Here is a 16,323-nt window from a genome sequence, read left to right as displayed (position 1 = left end):
TTTGAGCCTAATCTATTAAGTCTTGATTCTCGTAAGTTAGCCGTTGACTTATTGCCTTGATCTTCATTAATTGCTAGGGTAAATCTCTTTAATTGAAACCCTAGTCTCTGTTCTTGTTGTTTTTAAGTTCGCCTAAGTAGCAGCCGCTGCATTTATTATACCCTAGAAATGCCTGGCCGTTACAAGTAGTGTCAAAGCATGATCATCACATAATCGGTTGCGCCATAGGGTATCAAAAGAATCATTGGTCCTTATCAACAAGGTAATTGTAATCAAGAGGCACTTATGCAATTCAAGTGGCAAGTATAAGGCGTAATAAGGTATTCAAAGATAGTGGTGTGATGATAAGATGGCATGATAACATAGTGATAGATAATTTTCCACAATGGCATGGGAAAAACAATATGGAAACCATTGCATCATAAGGTAGTGAGTAATAAAAAAAATTCTCCCCATAGCATATCAATCAAAACATTGCCTCAATGAGGTCTTAGTATCAACGGAATTCAAAAGAGTAAAAGTAAAAGGAAGGTACTACAAAAGTTTTAGCAAAATGTTCAAAAATTATGGGGGAAGCAAAACAATGTTTTCCATGACTATCACTCCTAGTATATATCGTTCATATCCTCCTCGGGGTCCTCATCCTCATCGACATTTCCCATGTCTAAGTCTTGTCCTTCCTCGTAAGGTTCCTGGTCCTCGCTTGATCCACCAACATCCGGGGGCGGAGGGGTTATCGCACGCATGTCCTCCACGTTCCCATTTATGACCAACGGGTTAGACGTATCAGTCCTAAGCCTTAGTTTAGTAGGGACACGATCCACATGCGGCTCCTTATCACGATGATATCTCCATCGACGGGCCTGACCCGGCGGGTACTTGTGCGCTGGGGGACTAAGTGGCGGTCCGTCCCTTGCAGCTGCCATGGCTGGGAGTAGCACCCCAATCAAGCCGATCATATCGCCTCACGGCTTGTACTCGGGCGGACTGAACCATGTAAACGGTAAGGTAGCTTGAGCAGTCCATTCGCTCCATGGAGGAGGCAGGCTGTGGATCAATCTCGAGATCCCCGCGTGATGGGTAACTCTTCCATACGCGTATGCATCCATCCAGCGATCGTAGAATTCAGTGACGTAGGTTAGGAGAAAGGACTTTCCATCCCACTCAAACTCTTGGTAGGTCTCGACAGGGAAAACCTTGTTTTTCGCGTAACGGTCGCGCATCGGTGCGTAATACCGGTTAGGCATCTACAAAAGAAATCTCAGCATCAGAACAAGGATCGAAGAAAATATCAATAGTGTATGAGGTTTCAAATGATGCTGAGAGTACGATGGATATATATATATATATATGGGTCGAACGATGGAGGTGTGAAGATAATATCATATCAAGAATAAACGGAATTTCATTTCCGAGGTAAATGGTTCGTATATATATATATTTTTCGCATTTTAGTAGTTCGCAAAGTCGTTCTCGCGAGTCGTTCGCCTCGCATTCGGCGTTTTTATGCCTCCAAGTTCGATATCGTCATACGAATTTTCCAATCACAACACGATTTTCAACTAAGTATAGCATGCTCAAGTTCAACTCATAGCGTTGTTCATCGAACAATCACGCAATCACAAATCATATAGAATTTCCATAGAGTTTTATTCGTTTAACTCATAACGGTCTTAACATATAATCACTTGCATAACAACATTCATCATTTGTTTTGCATAATCACACTTTGCAATTTCGCATGCATGCATAATCATCATTTTATACTCCACCACAAATTTCTGAATATCACAACAACTTTCATTCGCTTCAACTTCCCACATTTCATAATTCAAATCAATATTCAAAGATACGGGTTACCTCATTCTTCATGGTTGAGCGGAGACGAGTCGTGGTGTTGAGTCTTCGACGATATTATTTAATCAATTCCCACAAATTTCAGATTTTACTACAACAAGACTCTTGGGTCCAGAGCGAAAAGAACTGAGGCTCTGATACCACCTGTAACAGCCCGACATTTCTAGGGTATAATAAATACGGCGACTGTTAACTAGGCGAACTTAAGGCGACAAGAATGTAGACTAGGGTTTCATTTAAAGAGATTTGATCAAGTGTTTAATGAAGGTCAAGGCAATAAGTCAACGGCTTTAAATACTAAAACAAGATTTAATAGCTAACATAGGTAAAGCTCAAAAGTCAAAGGTTTATTGTAGCTCCAACAAAACGCAATAATTCACCATATTCTAATTCGAAGGAATAAGTTCAACCCAGTGTACACTAGCCTGATAGGGTTTGCGGCCCTACTCAGACCCGAATTCGTTTTTATAGCCCTTTAGCCTAATAGAGCGTACTCACAATCTAGGCATCAGGGACACACAATATCCAAAATAATTATAGGCATGGCATAACAGTTTAATCCACCCTTATTGCTCCACTTTCATATATTTGCAACATAAGAGAGAGTTTAGAATAAAGCCCACCTCGATTTCCTTCGAGTTCAAAAACGCACTTCTTCTTGTTATCACACCGGGAACGCGAACTATCACCTTTAGTTCATGTATTTCAAATAAGTCTCAATCATGATCAAAATCATGCATGTTCTCACGTTTCCCTTTCCCATCGATTATATTCAATATTCCAATCAAAATCAAAGTACGATTATCATATCGTTTTCATTCACACAACAACTCTAGATTTATCATCAAATCGTGTCACGCATGAGTGTTTCCACACACAACACACGCACACACACACAACACATGTGCACGCCTATCGAGGCATGCGCACACACACACATGGTCACACATACACACACTTCTCACATGCATCCCAAATTTCACCGATTAATTTCCCCCTTCACTCGATCTAAATGCATGTGGACTCAAGAACACCGATTGATCGGTAGAAGAAGAGAAGATCAAAATAAAAGTACCTTTTCAATAGAACAATCAGTAGGAAACAAGTAGAATCTTGATTCTTCAACAAAATCTTGAATTGCAGCTTCAATTCTTCTCCAAAAGATGAAGAATTAATGGTGAAAATAGGAGAAAAATTTGAGAGAGTGGGAGAGAAAGAGAGAGACGTGATTTTGGGAGTGGGGCGTGATTTTGGAGTGCTAGGGTTAGGTTATCACTCTTATATTTATAGAGTGCAAGATATAATCCAATAATTAATTAAATAAAGATTTGGGAAGAGATTTGAGGGGAAGTGGCGTTAAAACTGTTGAGGAAAAGGGGATTTCGAATTTCTAGGCTATTTAATTAGCCTATGATTAAATTCGAATATTTCACGGAGTAGAATAAAATATCACAGAGCAAGAAAATAATAAATATTCTCCCCAATAATAGTGAAAAGTGGCGTGTAGTTTGACTCTTTCAAAAGGGATTTAATTAAAATCGTATTTAAATTAGGATATGGTAAGATCTCCTTAGATTTGGCAAGATATGCTAGAATATTTGAATTTATTTATGGAAGAGAATAAACAAGGGATCAAATAATATAATAAAAATAATCTCTTCTCCCATAATATAAGGAATTTTCGAAAATCCCATTATATGACAAGGATTTCGAAACTTTCATCAACAAAATAAGGAATATTTGGACTTTGGATTTAATTTGGATAATTATCTCAAGCAATAATTAAATCCAAGAAAAATAGGATTTCTTTCCCATAAATAGGAGGGGTCGAAAATTCCACATACTTAAATAATGCTCCTATTTAAATCTCACTCATCCCTTAGGAAAATAATTCACCACAATTATTATTTCACCCCGCATCAAAAAATTCACATATTCGAATTTCCACCTCCACTTCACATTTTCCAACGACTTTGACCATTCCACGGCCACGTCATATTTTCCACCATGTTGACTATTCAATAGCCACGTCACATATTCAACAAGTTTGACTATTCAACTCAAACTCAACTCCATATCACAATTAATTACTTATCATTTAATCCACATATATCATAGCTTTAAAAGCATTTAATACAAAAATTTCCAAGTCACAAAAATTAGGGTTCGAAAAAGCGGGATGTTACACTTTTATTCTACAAAATACAGAATAAGCTCATGAACAAGCTGTGTCAACAAAACTTCAAGAATTTCTTGTCCAAACTGTTGACACATATCCTCAAAATTTTCGAACTTTAGCTCCATTCCATAGATCCAATTCTCTCTCACACTTTTTTCAGTCAGTGTGCAGATTTCATCCACCATTTTTTTGTAGCAAAAATCACCATTGGCCTCGATTTTCCCTTCATTTTTCGGAGCAGTAATCACTCTCATCTCCAACTTATCAGAAAATGAAGTATTCGAACACGAGCTTTGAGTTCGAGAGTTTGCAGTTTGAATTGGTTTAAGTTTTTCTGGACGCGCAACTCTGGCCACTAGAAAATGATAAATGAAAGAGAAATCATAATTAGAGTATGGAAAAAATTGAAAGTGCATCTATAGAAAATAAGATATAGTCATATTATTCTCCGTCCATAAGATATAGTCATATTATTCTTTTTCTCATTCGTCTATCAAAATTAGCCTTATAGTACTTAAAATGAAAAATTTCTGCCAATTTATTACTCTGTATTCATTATTTATCATCTTTTTTTTAATATACTTTATTTATTTTTTTTCTTTCTCTCTTACTTTACTCATTTTATCTCTTTTACCCTCGTAGCTTACTAATTTCAATTCTACACTATAAAAATAACACAAATCATTTACTAAGACTAATACTTTACTCATTTTATCTCTTTCACCCTCATAGCTTACTAATTTCGATTCTACACTATAAAAATAACACAAATCATTTACTAAGACTAATAGGTATACCAAATAGTACATAAGATCAAATAAGAGTTTTTAACTTGCTAGTATAGCATAGCTACCAAACACCCTTTTGGTTTATTTTAATTTGAATTCAATATTCCTACCCCTGCTCCTGTTTTCTCTTTTTCAATTCAAAAACTTTCTTATAAATTTGAAGGACCTCGGCGATCATTTTACGTCAAATTGATGGAAAAAATATTTAAAGACACAATAAAAAAGGGTTTACATAGTAAATGAAACAAGAATTAAAACATTTACTATAATTTATTTAAATTACCTGGTGCAGTTCCCTGAGGGTGTATTTTCTTCACATTAATTTTCTTCTTCTTCTTCTTCAATTTTTCCTCACACTCGACTACGTTCAACAAAGGCCTTCTCTCTTTCAAATCCGCTCTTCTTTTCCCCTCCAAATTGCTCTTCTTCAACGAAACCGACCCCTTCTTCTCTTTAATTTCCACGTTTTTTCCTCTTTTATCTTCAATTTCCTCAATTTTCCCGCCATCGAAGACCAGAACCAAGCTGTCGAAATCATCAGTCGCTCCCTCGCGAAACGAAACCGAAGTCCTGACTCTCCGGTGGCTCCTTGGTTTCGCGAGATCGAAATGCGAAAGAAAATCGATTGAATTCACCGATCTACTTCTGAAATAATCCCCTAACGTTCTCTCCTTATATTGACTATCAGCAGGAAACGATTCCAGTCCCATCAGCCTCGCCACCACCCCCAGGCTCGAGCTCCGCTTCGCAATCTCCTCAGGCTTCGCCGGAAACTCGAATTTCTCAATTTTTGGCTCGATTAATTGGTCGGAGGGGTGGGTCGGGAGCCCTCCGGAACAGAGAAGCCGGCTCAGAACGGCTGCGAAGCATTTGGTGGAGTTAATTTGGCGTGATTCGGGCATGATCGAGAGTAGTTGTGAGGAGTGAAGTGGAAGAGGGAAGGGAGATCAATTATTGTTGATGGAAATGAGAAGAATTTGTTTGAATATGAGAGGCTGCGAGTGTGTGGATTCACACTATAGATGTTGAAAATTGGCAGACACGCTTCCCATTTTCATTGTGTTCACATTGCATGCTTGCGGAAAATAAAAATCAACCTATATAAATTAAATACTTAATTCCTTCCACAATAAATGTCATTTTATCATCTTGGATATTAAAAATTTAGAACTCCCGTCCCATGTAGATTGTCTCACTTTGACCGGACATAAATTTTAAAAAATAATGAAAAGTGAGTTGAAAAAATTAGTGAAATATGAATCTTATTTTTATATATTAGTTTTATAATAAAATGTGAGTATGAATGAGTTAGTGGAATATGAGGTCCACTACTAAAAATGGTAAAAAAAAAGTGAAATGAGATAAATTTTATGGAACGGATGCAAATGAAAAAATAGAACAATCATTGTACGATGGAGAGAGTATTTGATTTTATAAAATGTGAATCTTACATTTATATACTGACTTTGTTTAATTGAATTGTAATGTATTAAGATAAAATCAAAATACTATATAATCTAACTTTAATTATTTTTTTTTTTTTATTTTATTCTTTTTTATGTTCATTTGGTTCACCATTTAAAGAATCATTTTTCTATTTTGGATTGCTATGATTTAATAATCCATTTAGTTTTTTTTCACTTTTAGTATACAGACTCCACATTCCACTAACTTTTTATACACAATCTATTATAAAACTAAGAGTGTCCACAATAGTTTGGCAAGTCCACAAGGCCAATGTAACAGCCCGACATTTCTAGGGTATAATAAATACGGCGACTGTTAACTAGGCGAACCTAAGGCGACAAAAAAAATGTAGACTAGGGTTTCATTTAAAGAGATTTGACCAATCATTTAATAAAATATAAAGGCAAAAAGTCAACGGCTAACTCACGAGAGTCAAGATTTAGAAGATATAATAGACTAAGCTCAAGAGTCGGAGGTTTGGCACAACTCCAACAAAACGCAATATTTTCCAACACTCCAAATTCAAGAAATAGGTTCGAAACAACCAAGATAATAAGTTTTCAAAAAATATTCAGCGGAAGCATATCAAGAGAAAGCGAAGCCATGTATGAAGACACGACAACACTCAAAATCCCAACCATCCATTATTCAATTCCATCTTCTCAACACCACCGACCGCCCATCGCCGCTCAACCTGCACATAGGGAAAACACATGCAGGGCTGAGTATTTTAAACATACTCAGTGGACTCATGCCAAATCATTTTATAGTTATGCCACCCTTACCATAGTGAACTCGAAGTTTGCATTTATTTAAAGATAAGCATCGAGTATCACAAAAATATATCATGGACTGGCCAGTCAAATAATACCTCCCATTTTCTCATCAATCATCATTTCATAGTGCGATGAAAGTGTGGCCACACTATCCGCCCACGAGATCGGCCGACTAGCAAGGACGGCTCCCGATCCCACCGTGTACACTAGCCTGATAGGGTTTGCGGCCCTACTCAGACCCGAATTCGTTTTTATAGCCGCTGTAGCCTAATGGAGCGTACTCACAATCTAGGCATCAGGCAATCACAATATCCAAAATAATTTATAGGCATGGCATAACAGTTCAATCCACCCTTATTTCTCCAACATCATAAATTTGCACATAGAAGAGAGTTTAGAATAAAGCCCACCTCGATTTCTTTCGAGTTCAACAAAAATGCACTTCTTCTTGATATCCCACCGGGAACGCGAACTATCACCTTTAGTTCATATTTTTCAAATAAGTCTCAAATCATGGATTAAAATTATGCATGATCTCACGTTTCCCTTTTCCCTTCGATTATTTCCAAAATCAACAATCAGAATCAAAGTACGATTATCATATCGTTTTTATCACACAACAACTCCAGATTTATCATCAAATCGTGTCACGCATGAGTGCTTTTCTACACACAACACACGCACACACACCACACACACATGCACGCCTACCGAGGCATGCACACACACACACACACACGGCCACACACACACACACATCCATGCATCCAAATTCACCGATTAATTTCCCCTTCACTCGTTCTAAATGCATGTGGACTCAAGAACACCGATTAATCGGTAGAGGAAGAAAAGATTAATAATAGAAGTACCTTTTCTTGCAAAAACAAACGGTAGAAACAAGTAGAATCTTGATTCTTCAATGAATTCTTGAATTGCAGCTTCAATTCTTCTCCAAAAGATGAAGAATTAATGGAGAAAGTAGAAGAAAAATTTGAGAGAGTGGGAGAAAGAGAGAGACCGAAAATTGGGAGAGTGGGGGACGGTTTCTGTAGTGCTAGGGTTTTGATTTCTCTCCTCTTATTTATAGAGTGCAAGATATACTCCAATAATTAAATAAATAAAGATTTGGAAGAGATATGGAAGATTTGTTTGTTGAAGTGGCCGAATATTTGAGGAGTAATAATAGGGAATTCGAATTCTAGGCTATTAATTTAGCCTATGATTTAATTTGAATATTTCACGGAGTAGAATAAAATATCACGGAGCAAGAATAAAATAAAAATAGATTTCCCAATTTAAAAAGGAAAAGTGGCGTGTGATATCCAATTCCTTCAAGGAATTTAATATAAATCCTAATTTAATTAGGATATGGTAAGATCTTCTTAGATTTGGCAAGATATGCTAGGATATTTGAATTTAATTATGGAAGAGAATCAATAAGGGATCAAATAATAGAATAAAATAATCCCTTCTCCCATAATAAGGGAATTTCGAAAATCCCTCTAGGCCATTCATAGGTTTCGAAATTTTCATCAATTAAAATAGGAATAATCGGACTTTGGATTTAATTTGGATAATTATCCCAAGCAATAATTAAATCCAAGAAAAATAGGATTTCTTTCCAATAAATAGGAGGGTCGAAAATTCCACATGATTAAATAATGCTCCTATTTAATTCTCACTCATCCCTTAGGAAAATAATTCACCACAAATATTATTTCTTCCCACATCACAATATCCACATTTTCGAAAATCATCTCCACTTCACATTTTCAAACGACTTTGACCATTCCACGGCCACGTCATATTTTTCACAATATTGACTATTCAATAGCCACGTCACATATTCAACAAGTTTGACTATTCAACTCAAACTCGACTCCATATCGCAATTAGGTCACAAGAATATTGCAATAAATCACTCATCATTTAATTTCACATATCATAGCATTAAAAGCATTTAATGCAAAAATTTCCACGTCACAAAAATTAGGGTTCGAAAAAGCGGGGCGTTACATTCTACCACCCTTAAAAGAAATTTCGTCCCGAAATTTGGTACCTTCATGGAAAAAGTTCCGGGTACATTTCCATCATCTTATCCTCGAGCTCCCACGTGGCTTCCTCGTATTCATGGTTTCTCCAAAGTACTTTCACGCTAGCAATAGATTTGTTCCTCAAGATTTAAACTTTACGGTCCAAGATCATCTGACGTCGCTCCTCATAACTCAAATCCGAATTCAAAGCAACTTCTTCATAGTGAATCACGTGTTTCGGGTCAAACACATACTTCCACAACTGCGACACATGGAAAACGTTATGTACGTTCCCAAGGTTTGGCGGCAGTGCTAATCGATAGGCTACAGGTCCTACTCCTTCGAGAATTTCATAAGGACCGATAAAACGTGGTTTCAACTTTCCATTTACACCAAAACGCGTTATCCCTTTCGACGGGGATACCTTGAGAAATACTTTATCACCGACTTGAAATTGTAAGTCGGTCCGTCGGACGTCAGCGTAAGACTTTTGTCTATCCTGTGCTTCCTTCATTCTCACACGAATTTGTCGAACGATTTCAATCATCTCCTCGACTGCGTCGGGTCCAAGTACCCTTCGTTCGCCAACTTCATCCCAATAGAGCGGCGATCTACACTTTCTTCCATATTAGGCTTCATATGGCGCCATGTTAATCGTTGCCTGGAAACTGTTGTTGTAAGCGAATTTGATCAACGGTAGTGCGGTCTCCCAACTTCCGCCTCTGTCGAGCACCACGGCTCTTAGCATATGCTCGAGAGTTTGTATCGTCCTCTCGGATTGTCCATCGGACTGCGGGTGAAACGCCGTGCTAAAGTTCAATCGTGTTCCAAGCTCGCGCTGTAGACTCATCCAAAATTTTGACGTGAACTTCGGGTCACGATCAGACGTAATCGTCACTGGGATTCCATGCAATCGCACGATCTCTCGTATGTAGATTCGAGCTAGTCTATCCGGGACGAACGAACGAAGAAGGAAATTGTGCATACTCTTCAGGGACGGAGGAGTATTTTTTTATAATTAAATGATTTTGAATTTAAAAGTCCCGCGGCGAAGGACTGGAACCTGAGACCTTTGGATTCATGCATTAACCTCTCCATCACTGGGCGTCAAAGTGACTCTTTTTTTATGGGTGGCGAAGCCACGTTGAGGCCAGAGGGCCTGTGTTCCCCCCATCATTTTCTCATTTATAAATATATTGTATATGCAAACTACAAATAATAATTGATTTCAGTGGTGCAGTTCATATGAGCCAGATGTCCCGAGTTTGAATCCCATTTGGTGACATTTTTCTTCTTCTTTCCGTTTAGGCAACTTTTTTCCCTTTTGTTTCTATTTATCAGTTATAATTTGTATATTTAGTTTCTCATTGTTTTTTATTTTTGGAACATAAGTTCTATTTGTTCTCTTTTACACCCACTATTATGCTAATTTAAAAACTGTCACAAATCCTTATGCCAGCTGCATCTGAGGTGCCTACAAATAAGCGGTCATTGTGTCCGCCGATAGATACCATTGATAATTAAAAAAAAAAAATCACTTCATAATTTTTACTTCCATCATTATAGTTACAATAAAAATTTTAAAAAAATTATTCTAATTTTTACTTCCATTATAGTTACAATAAAAAATTTAAAAAAATTATTCTACTGTATATCATTTGTTAAAGTTAGTGTTTTTATTTTCTATAGTAGACATTTAAACATCATATTCTATTTGTTAAAATTTATATTTTCTGTTGTGGACATTTAAACATCATAAAAAATTCGTTTTCATCTATTATACTTACATAAAAATTGAAAATACTAACTATTTCGAGCTTCGATGTCACCTACATCCAATGCCCACAACTACTAACCGTGACTTGGGTCCCAATCATAAAATTCCTGGCTTCGCCACTGAGTAAATGAATTTAAATTTTAAGATCGTGCTACGAAGGAATCGAATTTGAGACCTTTTTTATCTTTTAAATGATGGACAATGGGAGTATATCATACTTTATTTTCTTCCCTGCTTTATTTTATCTTCACTTATCTTTTTAGCATAAATTTTTTAAATCATACTGTTTATCAAAAAAATGCCTATAGTAATATGTGATGGAAGAAGTATCAATTTTATAATAAAATATGAATGCGGTGAAAAAAAAATTAATAGCGTAGGAAAAAATTATTGATTTATTTATAATATTTTACTTTCTTGATCGGTAGATTAAAGGCTATGCAATAAGGCAATAATAAAAATCGTTTACTATTGTAAAACCATTATTTTAATAAGATTGTGATTTTTTGTTGTGCTTAGGGCTGGAGAAAAATATCGAAAAAATGATATATCGCTCGTATCGTATTGAAAAATATCAAAAAATTATCGAATTTTCGGTATATCGTAATTTTCGATACGATACGGTATCGTATCGTAAGTTTTCTATACGATAATGATATTAATTTTCTTATATCACGATTTATCGTTTTATATCGAATATACGATATATATCGATATTTTCGATATATCGTTTTATATCGAATATATGATATATATCGTATATATCGAAACATATTGCAATTCAATACATATTGAAGTTTAAAATTATAAATATATATAAATCCATTTAATTCATTAATATATTTAGAAAATATATATATGAGACCCTAATAAGAACACTATTTATTTTATCGTGTTGAAGTTTTATTAATTTTTGTGTTATTTTTCAGTTTTGAAATTATATTTTTCGATATATAGGTATTCCATACGATAACGATATTTTGATGTATCATATCGATCTTTGATACATCGTTCTTAACGATATATCGAATTTCGGTACGATATATCGAAATATCGATACGATAATGATATTGATATTATCCATATCGAAAGTTCGTGTAATATCCCTAAACTAAGTGGAAGTCACATAATGTATAAAAATACAAAATAAGATAAAAAAAAATAGAGAGTGATGAGTAAGTTGGGGAAAAAAATTTTAGAGTTTGTATACTAGAAATCACGTTTCGAGTGATTGAATACTGTAAAACTCTAATTTTATTTTCCAATAAATAAAACATATTATTTTGTCATAATGTTGTTATGTTTTACATTTAATGGATGTTAATTGCATGTTTAAATGTATATGTTAACTTAACAAAGTCTAAGTCTTTGTTTTAGTAGACCGGGTGTCCTAAACAAAGAAAAAGAAGAATTTCACGACCTAGATGGAATTAGACTATCCATCGTGAAAGGTTGCAATGTCAGTCCGCATATTTCTAAGCCTTACTGAAATAAGATGACATTGGTGTGGTAAAGCACTGAACGGATCTAACATCAAGACTCGTCTTTGTGCTATCTACTGAAAGGCGAGGTCTTGATAAATATTTATTTCTTAATCAATGTAGGTTAGCATTGAGCATACGGTTGATTATGCATTACTTTGACTTATCAAATGGTGCGGGTTTTTCGTAACCCAATAATCCTGATATATTAGGTAGTGGTGATTAATATCTAGCGGTGCTAGGATTGCTATTATATTATATCGTGCGTGAGGTGGGTCTCGTTTGATAATGTCCTCAAGAGGAGTGCGAAACGAGGTTTTATTATTCGGAACTTAGCTAGTTGGAGTTTGATCACTCTATGAATAATAAATAACCGTTTCATGCTAAGTCCACTCTTGGAATTAATAAGAAATAAATTTATTAAGTCCATAGCAGACATTAATTAATAATGGGCATTTTTATTTTAAGCGCGGGAAATGAAAGTTAAAACGGAAACCCGGATTACTTATAATTTCGGATTTGGATGGAAAAAGTTCAATATTACTTCTGTAGTGGCTGCTCGTAATATTCCAATTAAAGCTTATATTAAATTGTGGGTTCAATTTAATTAGTAAAAAGTGGATGAGCCCATATCCAAAACCTTCCATAGATCCCTGTCTGGGCCCAAAAGGAACTTAATATAAATAGGAGAATAAAGGAGACAGAAATAAATAATTATAATTGCTCAAATTTTCGTCCCCCTCTCTTAGTAGGGATCGAAATTTTCTCCTCTTAGGAGTAGGATTCTGTCTTCTTTATTAAAGTCCTAGTATTCCGGTGAGATCAACCCACATTGATATTGGAGTACAGTTCGGGAACCAGAGAGGAGATCCGTGGTCTAGTATTCAAAGCGTCACGTGGAGAAATAGCTATCCATCATCGATTCTTTGGAGAATTAATAAGGTATTATTTTTGCTCCGTAGAAAAGCATGTTTTAGGTTTCATTGTACTTAAAGCATGATTAATTCAAGTTATCAGCATGATACATGTGAGAATTACGCGAATAGATTTTGTCTAAATAATCAGCTAAATAGATCTGATTATTATGTTATTTATTTGTTCGATTAATTATTAAATTATTAAATTCGAACGCGCTTCCGCTGCCAGTTCCTTCAAAAAAAAAAACGTGTCATATGGGATATTAAGGAAAAAAAGAAAAAAAAAGAAAAGGAAAATAGAAAAGGTTTGAAGATGGGTTTTAAAAGAATCACAATTTATACTTCTCTCTCTCCTCCACGCCAAACTTCTTCCTTCCTCTCTCTAAATTTTCGACAGCTTCTCTACTCTCTCCGATCAGCCACCGTGATAGGTCCGATCACTCCACCGTGAAGCATGTAGTACCCACCACCAATCCAAGTTCTCAATTTCCCCTAGTTTTTCTCAATTTTGGAGCTGAGGTGGCAAACCCTTCTCCACTTAGCTTTTCAAATTAATTGAAATTAAAGGTTAGACTCCTCCATAACCTCCTTAATCATGTTTCTAAGTATAGTAATGGTGTTAATTTGATGTGATTCTGGTTGTTGGAGTCGAAATTAGGGTTCTTGGAATTTGGGTATTTTGTTGCTTTGATGCTTTTGTGTAAATTTGCTATGGAATTATGAATTGGAAGTATGTTATGATAGTATATGCATGAAAGTGATAGAAAATATGATGTTGGAAATTATTTGTGACAATAAGCTATTAATATTGATTTTAAAGTTACCTTCTTGATGGTTTGATATTGAAAAAGGTTGGGACTATTTTATTGTGAAGTTTGGTGTTGGTTGTTGACGCTTAAACAAGCTGAAAATTCTTTAAAAGGATATGATGAAAGAGGTTTAGTTGTTGGTTGATATCAAAAGACTGTTGATTATGAGTTTAGCTTCAAATGTCAAAATTTTGAATTTAATTTTAAAATAATGCTGCTGTCCCATATTTTCAAAACTCATAAGGTTTGTTTTATGGAGGAAAATAGAAGTGTGAGGCTTATATTTTTGGGACAGCCGAGTATAGTTTCATTTTCCGAAGCTATTGAATAGTATTATCGAATTTCTTTGCTTCTTTTTGGTATAAATGAAGTTAGAAATGTTTTAACTTGAGTATATGTTTTATTTGGCTTAGTTTATGATGAGGGAACGAGTATGGAAAGTGAAATAGATAGATGTGATGATTTGGATTTACTTGTGTTTATTTATAAATTGTATATGTGATTGTTTGGCAAATTAGGTGAACCGAGTGCAAGCACAAGCGATAGGGGAAAGGGGCACATCCATGGTTGACTAAGAAAGTAATAGCTTTTTTGTGACGTGTACAGGTAGTGTACGCGTGTTCTAGAGTTTAATCCCTTTAACTTCAAGACATATTGCTACGTTTTTATATGTTTTATATGTTTGTGTAATAGAGATTAAATATTATCTTGTGAATGGTATAATTCAATGACATAAACGAGATATGGAAAGGTAAGATGTGGGAATTATATTTTGAAATTATGAATTGGTGTGATATATGATATGCAAAGTGATTTAAATAGTTATATGTGTTGAATAATGTGAAAGTTGATATGAAATAGTTGTGTTATGCCTCATTGCTTGAGTGAATCACAAGGTATAGTTGGCATGCCATAGGATAACAGTACTGCACACATGTTTGATCATTCGTCTTCCGGATAACCGAAGCGATGATCCATATGATATGATGATAGTTGATATGATCCCTATACGGGTAATATGTGACAGATGCCTTATGATAGGCTATACGAAAGATATACAACATCTGATAGTATCTCACCTAGATGTATACATGACAGGGGCCATCATCGGGTTGCTTATAGTGTCCGTGTACCCGTGTCCATCGCCAAGCATAATTTGGGGGCCGAATGTGATATGAATGTGATATCTGATTGAGAAATAATGTTTTGTGCCTTGGATATCTAAATAGTTTTCTTAAAGCATATGTTGTTGACAACTGACATGTTGATATGTCATTTTGTGCGATATGATTTTGATTAACAGGTGGTAAATAGTTGCTATTGAAAGTATCATGTGACTAATATATTATGTTGTTGCATAGTTGATCTAAATAGTTCGGAAGATATTATATAAAGTGTTGGTAAACGATATCAGTTTATGAATTGAAAAAATGAACAGGTATTGAGTAGTATTCCAAGTTATAATTTGATTGTTGTGTAAGTGATATCGATTGAATTCTTTCGAGATTGATTTCTGGAATGCGTTTACACTACGAGCTTGTCGAAGCTCACCCCCCCTTTATTCTCCCTCTTGCAGAGTATAGAAGCGAGTGGACTCGCTTGTTGGCAGTTGCACGTGTCTAGTCACTACCCTCCCTTTTGCTGGTACAGTTGGAGTTCTCACGTGGCATGCTTAGGCTAACTTTTGATTGTATATAGTTGGTTTGGAGATATAAGGTTATGTAACCTTCTTTTGCTAATGGGGTTGTAAATAATTATCGAAACAGTTTGTCGTATTTTGTTAGGTACAATAGTAAAGGTTGTGTTAGTAGTTATAGCTTAATCTTTTAGTAGTGTTGTGCCTTAGAGGCTTGCAAAAAGAAAAAAAAAAATTATACAGGTTAAAGAGACAGGTATTAGTTTATCGATCGTGCCGAGATTTGACACCACTTATTTGGTTGAAACTAACCGAGTAAGGGGTGTTACAGTTCGATATATCAAAGTTCAATATATCGAAACTTTCGATAAGATAACGATATGAAATTCTTTCATATCGATATTTTCGATACGATGCACGATATAACGTTTTCGATACGATATATCGTATCGACCCATCCCTAGTTGTGCAAATACTCTATGGTCTCATCAAATCATAAGCAAACTATCTTTCGAAATAATATATTCAGAAATTATCTGGATGCATATAATGTGTACTCCACTTATTCTTTGTCTAATATAATGGTATGCGTCCTAATAATTG

The 16,323-nt window shown here is 35.3% G+C and overlaps 1 protein-coding gene and 2 long non-coding RNA genes across 3 annotated transcripts; 1 reads left to right on the top strand and 2 right to left on the bottom strand.

The window, feature by feature from the left end:
* Positions 1 to 3,948: 3,948 nt before the first annotated feature.
* On the bottom strand, positions 3,949 to 5,787 carry LOC125219300. The gene is made up of 2 exons (XM_048121243.1): positions 5,108 to 5,787; positions 3,949 to 4,391 (listed from the first exon to the last, which is right to left on the bottom strand). The coding sequence occupies exons 1-2, from the start codon at positions 5,724 to 5,726 to the stop codon at positions 4,048 to 4,050; spliced, it is 963 nt and encodes a 320-aa protein (XP_047977200.1). The 5' UTR covers positions 5,727 to 5,787; the 3' UTR covers positions 3,949 to 4,047.
* Positions 5,788 to 6,953: 1,166 nt separating this feature from the next.
* Positions 6,954 to 7,968, bottom strand: LOC125215240. The gene is made up of 3 exons (XR_007175234.1): positions 7,937 to 7,968; positions 7,478 to 7,546; positions 6,954 to 6,985 (listed from the first exon to the last, which is right to left on the bottom strand). It is a non-coding gene; the product is annotated as an uncharacterized LOC125215240 (long non-coding RNA).
* A 6,642-nt stretch (positions 7,969 to 14,610) lies between these two features.
* On the top strand, positions 14,611 to 15,906 carry LOC125204990. Its single transcript, XR_007173688.1, has 2 exons — positions 14,611 to 14,690; positions 15,661 to 15,906. It is a non-coding gene; the product is annotated as an uncharacterized LOC125204990 (long non-coding RNA).
* The last annotated feature ends 417 nt before the right edge of the window (positions 15,907 to 16,323 follow it).

This window comes from Salvia hispanica, chromosome 1 (assembly GCF_023119035.1).
Source record: "Salvia hispanica cultivar TCC Black 2014 chromosome 1, UniMelb_Shisp_WGS_1.0, whole genome shotgun sequence".
Taxonomy (NCBI): Eukaryota; Viridiplantae; Streptophyta; class Magnoliopsida; order Lamiales; family Lamiaceae; genus Salvia; species Salvia hispanica.
Note: the sequence above shows the minus strand (reverse complement) of the source record. Positions and strands in the feature narration are given on the sequence as shown.

Coding starts and splice junctions, on each gene's coding strand:
- LOC125219300 (XM_048121243.1), bottom strand. CDS start 5,726: ATGCCCGAATCACGCCAAATTAACTCCACCAAATGCTTCGCAGCCGTT. Junction 4,392..5,107: donor CCCTCAGGGAACTGCACCAG/GTAATTTAAATA, acceptor ATCATTTTCTAG/TGGCCAGAGTTGCGCGTCCA.